The following is a 12,742-nucleotide window of genomic DNA, read 5'->3' as shown; positions in this document are numbered from 1 at the left end:
GGGGCCACCCCGTTGGTTAATTAACCAACGGCCTCATTAGTTAAGGTTTCTCCTAAATTTAAGCCTCTCCGGTGCCTCCCCAGAGGAGGAGGAGGAGGAGGGAGGGGAGAGGCTGGAAATCAGGGAGCGATGCTGTGCTCAGCACCTGGGGCTGGGGGGGGGAGGAAAAACAGAGAAGTTGTGGGTCCCAGCAGCCTGGGAGGGGGGTCGCAGTGACCCCCATGGGGCCACCAGCTTCAGGGTTTGCTGGCCCTGAGCTTTGTGGTGTCCCCAGCCCACCCCACAGCCAGGATGCTCAGGGGGATGCCTGGGGAAGGAGGGGGTGGCCCTGACCCCACCGTGGGCTGCTCGGGTGGGATGCTGCTTGTCCCCAGAGAGGGGGGGGACACACACCCCCAGGCTGGTGGTGACACCTCTGCTGTCCCCCACAGGATCCCAACTGGTACAAGGCGAAGAACAAGGTGGGCAGGGAGGGCATCATCCCCGCTAACTACGTGCAGAAGAGGGAAGGAGTAAAAGCTGGGATCAAGCTCAGCCTCATGCCGTGAGTATCCACCATGGAACCCCCCAAAAAATCCCTCCCCGGGGGGGTGGGATTCCCTGCCGAGGTGAATTTGGGGTCTGGAGCCCATGGCACAAGAGAACCAACATCCCTCTCTGGGCTCAGAGAAGGGAAAGGCTTTCCCAGGAGCATTGGTTTGGGACCTGCTGGTGGTGGGGAAAGTTCTGGGCACCTTCGGAGCTGCCTGGAGAGCCAGGAAGATGATGAGTGGTTGGATGGGCTTGGAAAATGGGTCTTTTACCCAAAATTGGGGTTGTGAAAGCTGCTGGGAGAAAGAGGGGAGGGGGTTGGAATAAAGTCTGTGCGGGAGGGAGAGTATATGTTTGGGCAGATGGATGGTGTTGGGTGTCCCTGCTGTGTCCCAGAGCCACCAGTGACCCCCAGTCTGGAGGAGCTGTGGGGAGGAAGCCCCCGTGGGTGGTGAATCCCGGGTTGGGGAACAGGATGGTGTGGAAGGAGCTGTGTCCTGGGAGGGATGGAGGCAGCAAGGAGGAGCATGGGCAGGGACTGAGGCTGCTGCACATCCCCGTGACCCACAACTACAGCCCCCCTGGCTCCACGGGGGTCTGACCCCTTGGGCCAGGACATCCCCAGTCCCTCGAGCTGGTGCATCCCCAGTCCTTGACCTGCCCAACGGGGGTCCAATCCCTCAGGCTGGTGTGTCCCCAGTCCTTCACCTGCCCCATGGGGGTCCAACCGCTCGGGCTGGTGCTTCCCTGATCCTTGACCTGCCCCATGAAGGTCCGACCCCTTGGGCTGGGGCATCTTTGGTCCTTGACCTGCCCCACCGGGGTCTGACCCCTTAGGCTGGGGCATCCCCAGTCCTTGAACCACCCCACAGGGGTCTGACCCCTCAGGCTGGCGTGTCTCCAGTCCTTGACCTGCCCCATGGGGGTCAGACCCCTCGGGCTGGGGCATCTTTGGTCCTTGACCTGCTCCAGGGGTGTCCAATCCCTTGGGCCGGGGCATCTTTGGTCCTTGACCCTGCCCCACAGGGGTCCAGCCCCTTGGGCTGACACATCCTGGGTCCTTGACCTGCCTCACGGTGGTCTGACCCCTTGGACTGGCACATCCCTGGTCCTTGACCCCACAGGGGTCTGACCCCTCAGGCTGGCGTGTCTCCAGTCCTTGACCTGCCCCATGGGGGTCAGACCCCTCGGGCTGGGGCATCTTTGGTCCTTGACCTGCTCCAGGGGTGTCCAATCCCTTGGGCCGGGGCATCTTTGGTCCTTGACCCTGCCCCACAGGGGTCCAGCCCCTTGGGCTGACACATCCTGGGTCCTTGACCTGCCTCACGGTGGTCTGACCCCTTGGACTGGCACATCCCTGGTCCTTGACCTGCCCCACAGGGGTCCGACCCCTTGGGCTGGGGCATCTTTGGTCCTTGACTTGCCCCATGGGGGGTCAGATCACTTGGGCTGGGGCATCTTTGGTCCTTGACCTGCCCTGGGGTGTCCAACCCCTTGGGCTGGGGCATCTTTGGTCCTTGACGTGCCCCCAGGGGTGTCCAATCCCTTGGGCTGGGGCGTCTTTGGTCCTTGACCTGCTCCATGGGGGTCATACCCCTTGGGCTGGGGCATCTTTGGTCCTTGACTTGCCCCATGGGGGGTCCAACCCCTGGGACCAGCCCATCCCCAGTCCTTGATGTGTCCTGTGGGTCTGTTGGCAGGTGGTTTCACGGGAAGATCACTCGGGAGCAGGCGGAGCGGCTGCTGTACCCGCCGGAGACGGGGCTGTTCCTGGTGCGGGAGAGCACCAACTACCCCGGGGACTACACGCTCTGCGTCAGCTGCGAGGGCAAGGTGGAGCACTACCGCATCATCTACTCCTCCAGCAAGCTGAGCATCGACGAGGAGGTCTACTTCGAGAACCTCATGCAACTGGTGGAGGTGAGGGTCCCACCAGAGAGGGAGCTGTGGGGGGGGGAGGAAAAACAGAGAAGTTGTGGGTCCCAGCAGCCTGGGAGGGGGGTCGCAGTGACCCCCATGGGGCCACCAGCTTCAGGGTTTGCTGGCCCTGAGCTTTGTGGTGTCCCCAGCCCACCCCACAGCCAGGATGCTCAGGGGGATGCCTGGGGAAGGAGGGGGTGGCCCTGACCCCACCGTGGGCTGCTCGGGTGGGATGCTGCTTGTCCCCAGAGAGGGGGGGGACACACACCCCCAGGCTGGTGGTGACACCTCTGCTGTCCCCCACAGGATCCCAACTGGTACAAGGCGAAGAACAAGGTGGGCAGGGAGGGCATCATCCCCGCTAACTACGTGCAGAAGAGGGAAGGAGTAAAAGCTGGGATCAAGCTCAGCCTCATGCCGTGAGTATCCACCATGGAACCCCCCAAAAAATCCCTCCCCGGGGGGGTGGGATTCCCTGCCGAGGTGAATTTGGGGTCTGGAGCCCATGGCACAAGAGAACCAACATCCCTCTCTGGGCTCAGAGAAGGGAAAGGCTTTCCCAGGAGCATTGGTTTGGGACCTGCTGGTGGTGGGGAAAGTTCTGGGCACCTTCGGAGCTGCCTGGAGAGCCAGGAAGATGATGAGTGGTTGGATGGGCTTGGAAAATGGGTCTTTTACCCAAAATTGGGGTTGTGAAAGCTGCTGGGAGAAAGAGGGGAGGGGGTTGGAATAAAGTCTGTGCGGGAGGGAGAGTATATGTTTGGGCAGATGGATGGTGTTGGGTGTCCCTGCTGTGTCCCAGAGCCACCAGTGACCCCCAGTCTGGAGGAGCTGTGGGGAGGAAGCCCCCGTGGGTGGTGAATCCCGGGTTGGGGAACAGGATGGTGTGGAAGGAGCTGTGTCCTGGGAGGGATGGAGGCAGCAAGGAGGAGCATGGGCAGGGACTGAGGCTGCTGCACATCCCCGTGACCCACAACTACAGCCCCCCTGGCTCCACGGGGGTCTGACCCCTTGGGCCAGGACATCCCCAGTCCCTCGAGCTGGTGCATCCCCAGTCCTTGACCTGCCCAACGGGGGTCCAATCCCTCAGGCTGGTGTGTCCCCAGTCCTTCACCTGCCCCATGGGGGTCCAACCGCTCGGGCTGGTGCTTCCCTGATCCTTGACCTGCCCCATGAAGGTCCGACCCCTTGGGCTGGGGCATCTTTGGTCCTTGACCTGCCCCACCGGGGTCTGACCCCTTAGGCTGGGGCATCCCCAGTCCTTGAACCACCCCACAGGGGTCTGACCCCTCAGGCTGGCGTGTCTCCAGTCCTTGACCTGCCCCATGGGGGTCAGACCCCTCGGGCTGGGGCATCTTTGGTCCTTGACCTGCTCCAGGGGTGTCCAATCCCTTGGGCCGGGGCATCTTTGGTCCTTGACCCTGCCCCACAGGGGTCCAGCCCCTTGGGCTGACACATCCTGGGTCCTTGACCTGCCTCACGGTGGTCTGACCCCTTGGACTGGCACATCCCTGGTCCTTGACCTGCCCCACAGGGGTCCGACCCCTTGGGCTGGGGCATCTTTGGTCCTTGACTTGCCCCATGGGGGGTCAGATCACTTGGGCTGGGGCATCTTTGGTCCTTGACCTGCCCTGGGGTGTCCAACCCCTTGGGCTGGGGCATCTTTGGTCCTTGACGTGCCCCCAGGGGTGTCCAATCCCTTGGGCTGGGGCGTCTTTGGTCCTTGACCTGCTCCATGGGGGTCATACCCCTTGGGCTGGGGCATCTTTGGTCCTTGACTTGCCCCATGGGGGGTCCAACCCCTGGGACCAGCCCATCCCCAGTCCTTGATGTGTCCTGTGGGTCTGTTGGCAGGTGGTTTCACGGGAAGATCACTCGGGAGCAGGCGGAGCGGCTGCTGTACCCGCCGGAGACGGGGCTGTTCCTGGTGCGGGAGAGCACCAACTACCCCGGGGACTACACGCTCTGCGTCAGCTGCGAGGGCAAGGTGGAGCACTACCGCATCATCTACTCCTCCAGCAAGCTGAGCATCGACGAGGAGGTCTACTTCGAGAACCTCATGCAACTGGTGGAGGTGAGGTTCCCACCAGAGAAGGAGCTGCCACCCCTCCTGTCCTCCCCCAACCGTGGCCAACCTGGGGGACTGTAGGATTGAGGTTGCTGGGGGGGTGGACGTAGGGGTCAGAGCTTGTGTGGGGCTGGTGTGGAGCCCAAGAGGTGGTGGGACCTTCTTTGTTGGCCAACCTGGGGGACCGTAGGATTGAGGTGGCTGGGGGGGGTGGACATAGGGGTCAGAGCTTGTGTGGGGTGAGGTTCCCACCAGAGAGGGAGCTGCCACCCCTCCTGTCGTCCCCCAACCATGGCCAACCTGGGGGACTGTAGGATTGAGGTTGCTGGGGGGGTGGATGTAGGGGTCAGAGCTTGTGTGGGGCTTCTCTGGAGCCCAAGAGGTGGTGGGACCTTCTCTGTTGGCCCCCCTGGGACAGACCCAACAGGATTGAGGTTGCTGGGGGGGTGGATGTAGGGGTCAGAGCTTGTGTGGGGCTTCCCTGGAGCCCAAGAGGTGGTGGGACCTTCTCTGTTGGCCCCCCTGGGACAGACCCAACTGGGGGGCTGGGACCTTCTCTGTTGGCCCCCCTGGGTCAGAGCCAGCTGGGGGGCTGGGACCTTCTCTGTTGGCCCCCCTGGGTCAGAGCCAGCTGGGGGGCTGGGACCTTCTCTGTTGGCCCCCCTGGGTCAGAGCCAGCTGGGGGGCTGGGACCTTCTCTGTTGGCCCAGCTTGGGGGGGGGAACTGGATGGGCAGGGCTGGATGGAGGGACCAGGAGGAGGGACCCCATCTCCTCGACCCCCCCACCGCTCCCCATCCATGGCCTGGTGCTGCCACCTGGTGGGATCCCAAAGCCCAACATCACCTTGCTGGGGACCCTGCCACCCCCAGGGTGTCACCCGGGTGATGTCCCCCCACCCTTGGCTGTGACACCCCCCCTCGGTGGGGCTGCTTCTTACCCACCTGTGTCCCGTCCCCCACCTTGTGTCCCCCCCCCCATTTCCAGCATTACACCACGGACGCGGACGGGCTCTGCCCCCGCCTCATCAAACCCAAGGTGATGGAGGGGACGGTGGCGGCGCAGGACGAGTTCTCCCGCAGTGAGTGGCCGTGGCCCTTCCCCTGCTTCTTGGGGACCCCCTCCCAGACACCCCCTCACTCTCCCTTTACCCCCCCACCCCACAGGTGGCTGGGCTCTCAACATGAAGGACCTCAAGTTGCTGCAGATCATCGGCAAAGGGGAATTCGGAGGTGAGACCCCATGTCCCTGATGCCGTGGTGGCCCTAAGGTGGGGTGGGGGGAGGAACCCCCGGGGGGGGGTCCAGGATGCTCCCCAACCCCTTCTCCCCACGGCCATCTCTCCCCTCCTGCAGACGTGATGCTGGGGGATTACCGGGGGAACAAAGTCGCCGTGAAGTGCATTAAAAACGACGCCACAGCCCAAGCCTTTCTGGCGGAGGCGTCCGTGATGACGTGAGTGTCACTGGTTGGGTTGGGGGGGACATTGGTGGTGGTGGTGGGGGAAACACAACAGGAGGGAGGGAGGTGGCCCCTGATGTCCTCTGAGGACCAGGGGAGCGCCCACCACCTTCTCCAAACCTCTGAACCCTCCTGCCTGCCCCACGCAGGCAGCTCCGACACAGCAACCTGGTGCAGCTCCTGGGGGTGATCGTGGAGGAGAAGAGTGGCCTTTACATCGTCACCGAGTACATGGCCAAGGTGAGACACCCCCCTCCCACGTTGCCCCCTTCTCCAGGGTTTCACCTTGGTAGACCCACTTGGCTCATCCCAGCTCAGGTGGCATCTCCTTGGGTCCACCGTGGTGTTTGGAGGTGGCAAACACCACCGTGGTGGGAGGGATGTCACCCACGAGGGAGGGACATCATCCCCGGGTCCTGCCCTACGTGGGATGGGGTGGTGGGTGGAACGCTCACCCTGAAGGCACCATCTCCATCCCTCCAGGGCAGCCTAGTAGACTACCTACGGTCACGGGGACGGTCGGTCCTCGGTGCAGACTGCCTGCTGAAGTTCTCCTTGTAAGTACGAGGGCAAGACACCAAAGGGTTGGCCATGCCCACCACCCTGACCTGCACCCACCAGTGTTTTGGGGGCCACCTCCCTAACCCCTTTCTCCCTCCAACCCCAACCAGAGATGTCTGTGAAGCCATGGAGTACCTGGAAGCCAACAACTTTGTCCACCGGGACCTGGCGGCGAGGAACGTTCTGGTCTCAGAGGACAACATCGCCAAGGTCAGCGATTTCGGCCTGACCAAGGAAGCCTCCTCCACGCAGGACACGGGGAAGCTGCCGGTGAAGTGGACGGCGCCAGAAGCACTTAGAGAAAAGGTGGGTGAGGGAGGGAGTCCCTGGGCTAAGCCAACAACTTTGTCCACCGGGACCTGGCGGCGAGGAACGTTCTGGTCTCAGAGGACAACATCGCCAAGGTCAGCGATTTCGGCCTGACCAAGGAAGCCTCCTCCACGCAGGACACGGGGAAGCTGCCGGTGAAGTGGACGGCGCCAGAAGCACTTAGAGAAAAGGTGGGTGAGGGAGGGAGTCCCTGGGCTGTGAGGGTGTGGTGGAGCCTGGAGGAAGGAGGACACGTTTTCCACATAGAGATGGTGCTTGAGCCCCAGTTCCTGCTGTCTGCCCCCAACAAAAACCAGCTGCCCTGAGGGTGGGAAGATCTCCTGACCTCCATCCTTGCTTGAAAAGTCATTCATGGAGCCTCTCTCCCTCCCCGTTTCCAGAAATTCTCCACCAAGTCGGACGTGTGGAGCTTCGGGATCCTCCTCTGGGAAATCTACTCCTTCGGGCGAGTGCCTTATCCGAGAATCGTAAGTGAGGAACCACCAACCTTCCCTCGGGGCTGGCTTTTTTGGGGATGGCTTGGGAGGAACCCCACGTTCCCCGCATCCCTACACGCATCCCATGTGTGTGTCCCCCCCTGTCCCCCTCCCCAGCCCCTGAAGGACGTGGTACCCCGCGTGGAGAAGGGCTATAAGATGGATGCTCCTGATGGTTGCCCCGCCGTCGTCTACGAGGTGATGAAGAAGTGCTGGACCTTGGACCCCGGCCACCGGCCGTCCTTCCACCAGCTCCGCGAACAGCTACAGTTTATGCTAAAACTACAGTTTTCTTTGAACTTAACAGTAGCATTGCTTCATCCAAAATGATGTAATTTCTAAGCTGAATAATATGTTTTGCTATTTGTCTGTCCAGAGAAAGGTAAAAGCTAATTAGAAAAATTATGGTTTAACACAACAGGAGCTTGCGTCACACCAAAGAGGAGTCCAGAGAGCACTGGGACTTCGTTCCCTACTGTTCCTTCTCCATCTTTAACAATGGTATTTTCCACAGCAATTGGTAGAGTATCATCTTCACAGTTTTGATTCCAGCTCCCTCTAACACAATCTTCTGTCCTATGCCAAACTAGTTGTTGGCCCTAGGACTCTAGTAGTTAAAAAAAAAAAAAGGAAAAAAAAAAGAGAGAGAGAAGAAGGTTAATAAAAGAAGAATAATAATAAAATAAATAAGCCAATGAAACGGACACATGAAAAGGAAACCCCAGCGACAGAAGTGATGGTTCAAGGGGAGGCGCTGGACTCGCTGCCCGGTCGGGAGAGCGCGGCCGCGTGTTTTCCCTCCCCACCCCCCAAAACGCTTATTTTTTTGGGTTGTTTTGCTTTAAACTCGTTGCAATGTTTGCATGCTGTCTCCAGAGGCCTTTTTTTCCAGTTCCTGTCCAGTGCTTTATTCTCATGTAATGCTACCGACTGTGAGATTAAAACTGTAATAAAAAACAAAACAAAACAAACAAACAAAAAAATACCATTCCATACGGATGCGGCACTTCCCACCTCACCCCCCCCCCCTCTGGCTCTGCCCCTGCTCCCGGGGGATGAGTATTGGGGGGCAACACAGTGCCCTGAGGGTCTTGGGGTGCCCTGGCAGGCTACGAGATGGGATGGTGTCCCCCCCAGCCCCGTCTCTGCTCAGGGTCTCCATGTAGCTGGGATGAGCAGCATCACTTGGCTCTATTTTCCACCCCCCCTCATCAGAACTGGCAAGGTTGTGACAGTGATGAAGCTGCCCAAGTGATGGCAAGGCTCTCCTTGAAGCTGGCCTTCATCTTTCCACCATTGGAGATGGTTGGACCAGGTGGAGGAAGATCTTGGGATGCATTTGGGACCGTGGAGATGCTTGGACCAGGCGGGGGAAGATCTTGGGATGTGTTTGGGACCATGGAGATGCTTGGACCAGGTGGGCGAAGATCTTGGGATGTGTTTGGGACCGTGGAGACGCTTGGACCAGGTGGGGGAAGATCTTGGGATGTGTTTGGGACCATGGAGATGCTTGGACCAGGTGGGGGAAGATCTTGGGCTGTGTTTGGGACCATGGAGACGCTTGGACCAGGTGGGGGAAGATCTTGGGCTGTGTTTGGGACCATGGAGATGCTTGGACCAGGTGGGGGAAGATCTTGGGCTGTGTTTGGGACCATGGAGACGCTTGGACCAGGTGGGGGAAGATCTTGGGCTGTGTTTGGGACCATGGAGATGCTTCGACCAGGCTGGGGGAAGATCCTGGGATGTATTTTGGACCATGTGGACCTTGTTCCCTCCCCTGCTCATCCCAGCCAAGGGGGGGCTAAAGACGGGACACCCCCCAGCCCTACCATTATCCTGGACCCCCCCCAACCCCAAAGGAGGTGTCACCCACGGCGTTTCTCCTCTCGAAGGGTGTCAGGTGGAGGTGGTGTCTGGCACGCAGGGCTCAGCAGGTTTAAAATAGTCTCCCTGCAGCCGAGGGAGAATTATTCAGCGTTAAAGGATGCGCAGGGCACGGGCTCTGCCTGCTTCCCCAGCCGGAGCCGGGAGCGCTCGGCACCGAGAGGAATTTTTTGGGTGGTGGAAACAAAGTTAAAACTGGGACAGTGGGGACAGCCCAGGTCTAGGTGATCTCTAGGGAGATCTGCTCAATGCTTATAAATACCTAAAGGGTGGGTGTCAGGAGGATGGGGCCAGGCTTTTCTCAGTGGTGCCCAGGGACAGGACAAGAGGAAATGGGCACAAACTTGAACATAAGAAGTTCCACCTCAAGATGAGGAGGAACTTCTCCACTTTGAGAGTGGCAGAGCCCTGGAAGAGGCTGCCCAGGGAGGTGGTGGAGTCTCCTTCTCTGAAGACATTCAAAACCCACCTGGACACGTTCCTGTGCGACCTGCTCTGGGTGGCCCTGCTTTGACAGGGGGTTGGACTAGATGATCTCCAGAGGTCCCTTCCAACCCCAGAGCATTCTCTGATTCTGTAGGTGGGACGGCTGGGGTGGAGGATGGAGTTGCACTTCAGTAGCCCTTCCCCTGAGACACCCCCCCTGCCCAGCCCTGATGACTGGAGGGGACAGGACAGGGGTGGGATGGGGTTTGAGCCACCATAGGGTTATTTCCCCTGGACTAACTAACCCCACCTCCCCTTGTCCACGTCCCCCCCCACCCCCCGCCTCCCCAGCAGGCCCCAGCTGTATAAGCAGCTTTACTTTTCGGGCTTATGAAGATTAAAGTCATTTACAGGCAAAGCCCGCAAGAAACGTGGCTTTTGAACCAGCGAGAAGTACCCGGCACCTTTGTGAGATGGTTGTCAGCAGCTCCATGGAGTCCCCTCTGGTCCTCTCGCCCTGGGGGTCACTGCCAGCCATCGAAAAAAGGGGAAAAAACCTGCCCCAAAACTGTCAGACCTTTGGGGTTTCTCCAAATGGCACTGTTGGGGCCTTCTCTGGGACCCATGGGCAGGAGAAGGGGTTTGGGGGGCGTTCAGCGCCGTGTCATCACCCTCAGCATCCTTTGGGCTGCTTTTGGAAGATGCCAAGAGAGGTCAGCTGTGAGAAATCCATGGGGAACGGCTCCCTGTGCCCCATGGAAGGTCTTCCTGGCTGTGAAGAGGTGGGCTTCACCCCACAGAAGCCTTCCTCCCACTGGTAGCTGTGCCTCAGTTTCCCCCAAACGGGGCTCTCTGCTCCTGGCTCCGTGTCCCCCTCAATTTGGGCTACCACCAGGTGATGAGTGGCCAGCCCAAATTGTAGAATCATCTAGGTTGGAAGGGACCTTAAAGATCATCTAGTCCAACCATCAACCTAACTCTGACAACAAAAATAAGAAATAAGCAATAAAAAAAGTCACAAAACCATATTCTTGAGGGCCACTCGGCGGTGTCTCCCCAGGGATCTGGGGGCTGGGAACACACTGGCTCCAAAGTCATTTACAGGCAAAGCCCGCAAGAAACGTGGCTTTTGAACCAGCGAGAAGTACCCGGCACCTTTGTGAGATGGTTGTCAGCAGCTCCATGGAGTCCCCTCTGGTCCTCTCGCCCTGGGGGTCACTGCCAGCCATCGAAAAAAGGGGAAAAAACCTGCCCCAAAACTGTCAGACCTTTGGGGTTTCTCCAAATGGCACTGTTGGGGCCTTCTCTGGGACCCATGGGCAGGAGAAGGGGTTTGGGGGGCGTTCAGCGCCGTGTCATCACCCTCAGCATCCTTTGGGCTGCTTTTGGAAGATGCCAAGAGAGGTCAGCTGTGAGAAATCCATGGGGAACGGCTCCCTGTGCCCCATGGAAGGTCTTCCTGGCTGTGAAGAGGTGGGCTTCACCCCACAGAAGCCTTCCTCCCACTGGTAGCTGTGCCTCAGTTTCCCCCAAACGGGGCTCTCTGCTCCTGGCTCCGTGTCCCCCTCAATTTGGGCTACCACCAGGTGATGAGTGGCCAGCCCAAATTGTAGAATCATCTAGGTTGGAAGGGACCTTAAAGATCATCTAGTCCAACCATCAACCTAACTCTGACAACAAAAATAAGAAATAAGCAATAAAAAAAGTCACAAAACCATATTCTTGAGGGCCACTCGGCGGTGTCTCCCCAGGGATCTGGGGGCTGGGAACACACTGGCTCCTCTCCGACACCCAGGGGCTACTGTGGCTCGCGGGTGCTGGCTTCACACCATGTCCCCTTCCTCCTCCTCCTCCTCCTCTTCCTCCCGAGGAGGAGCCGGGCGCTGGGCCCAGCCGTGTCAGCTCCCATCCTGCCTCTGTGAATCATCCCCAGCAGCAGGCGGGGGGGAGGCATCTCTGCCACCCCTGCCCCATCACCAAAGGGGACATCGGGGACATCACCTCCGTCTCCACCAGCAGGACAGAGCCACGGGATGGGGGGGGAGATCCTAAAAATCCAGCCTCCAGGTTCCAGCAGCCCCCCTGCCTCTCCTGGCTGGGGGCTCAGCATCCCCGGCCACTCGGGGGGTGTCCTCTGGCAGGGCTTGGGGACTGGTGTCCCACAGAAGCCTGGGGAGGTGAAAGGACAATCTCTGAAGCTGGGGGTGCTTTGCTTTTCCTTCCTGTATCCATCACCTCTCCAGCTCCTCCACCTGATCCCGGCCGGAGCATCCCTCCGGTCCCTGCCCTGCTGCTCCCTGGGGGCACCTTCTCCCTTCTCCATGGGGGCTCCTGCCTTTGACCTTGGCTCTTCCCCACGTTCCAGCCCTTGCCTGCCTTCTCCTCCTTCCCCCAAGAGATGCTGGCGGGGGGGGGGCCTTCCTCTTCTAAACAAGTTCAAACTCAGCCTCACTTCAAAGAGGACCCAAATCCCACCCCCATCCCGAGCTGTTCCCAGCACAATTCCAGCTGCGGAAAGCACCCACCGCTTCCCTTTTCCCAGCCTTTGCAGAGCATCCATCCCAAGAGGAGGGAGACCAACGTGTGCCCCCCCGGGGACAGACCAACCCCCCCACGCTTCCCAAACTGCCCACTGCTTCATTCCCCAATGGTTGGGGCAAAATTACCAGCTCTAATTAGGGCCCAAGGAGGTTCCTTCTGCTCCGGCCGTGGTGCCTGGGTTTCCACCACCCCTGGTAGACCTGGCCAACATCTGTGCTGTGCCCGCACCTCCTCCCCCTCCACCACCACCCCCCCCCCTTTATCACCAGGGCTATTTTTAGCCGTGATGCACAAAAAGCCATTCCCGTCACCGCCGCGGTGTCGTTCACCTCACCGGCTCAGCTTGTTCTTTTTTTTATATATATATTTATTTTTTTTTGCCTTCTGAGCACTCCAGGAAAGGAAGGCAAGGCTGGGAAGATCCCCTGTGGGAAAACTCAGCGTGTGTGTGTGTGTGTGTCTCTGTGTGTGTCTCTGTGTGTGTGTGTGTTCCGGCTGGCGTGTGCCTTTGCTCGGGGCGTGCTCTCCACCACCCGGCAGCGCGG

General features: G+C 59.7%; 1 protein-coding gene across 1 annotated transcript in view; it reads left to right on the top strand.

Moving 5' to 3' along the window:
- Positions 1–7,676, top strand: part of CSK (c-src tyrosine kinase) — a 14,719-nt gene extending 7,043 nt beyond the window's left edge. Inside the window, exons 5-12 of the mRNA XM_014960981.1 lie at positions 5,506–5,599; positions 5,685–5,750; positions 5,874–5,973; positions 6,129–6,219; positions 6,463–6,536; positions 6,651–6,846; positions 7,251–7,337; positions 7,464–7,676. Of these exons, the coding sequence (XP_014816467.1) occupies positions 5,506–5,599; positions 5,685–5,750; positions 5,874–5,973; positions 6,129–6,219; positions 6,463–6,536; positions 6,651–6,846; positions 7,251–7,337; positions 7,464–7,676 (921 nt within the window). The remainder of the gene's footprint in view (positions 1–5,505; positions 5,600–5,684; positions 5,751–5,873; positions 5,974–6,128; positions 6,220–6,462; positions 6,537–6,650; positions 6,847–7,250; positions 7,338–7,463) is intronic.
- The last annotated feature ends 5,066 nt before the right edge of the window (positions 7,677–12,742 follow it).

Source organism: Calidris pugnax, unplaced genomic scaffold (genome assembly GCF_001431845.1).
Source record: "Calidris pugnax isolate Ruff unplaced genomic scaffold, ASM143184v1 scaffold486, whole genome shotgun sequence".
In the NCBI taxonomy this organism is placed as follows: domain Eukaryota; kingdom Metazoa; phylum Chordata; class Aves; order Charadriiformes; family Scolopacidae; genus Calidris; species Calidris pugnax.
Note: the sequence above shows the minus strand (reverse complement) of the source record. Positions and strands in the feature narration are given on the sequence as shown.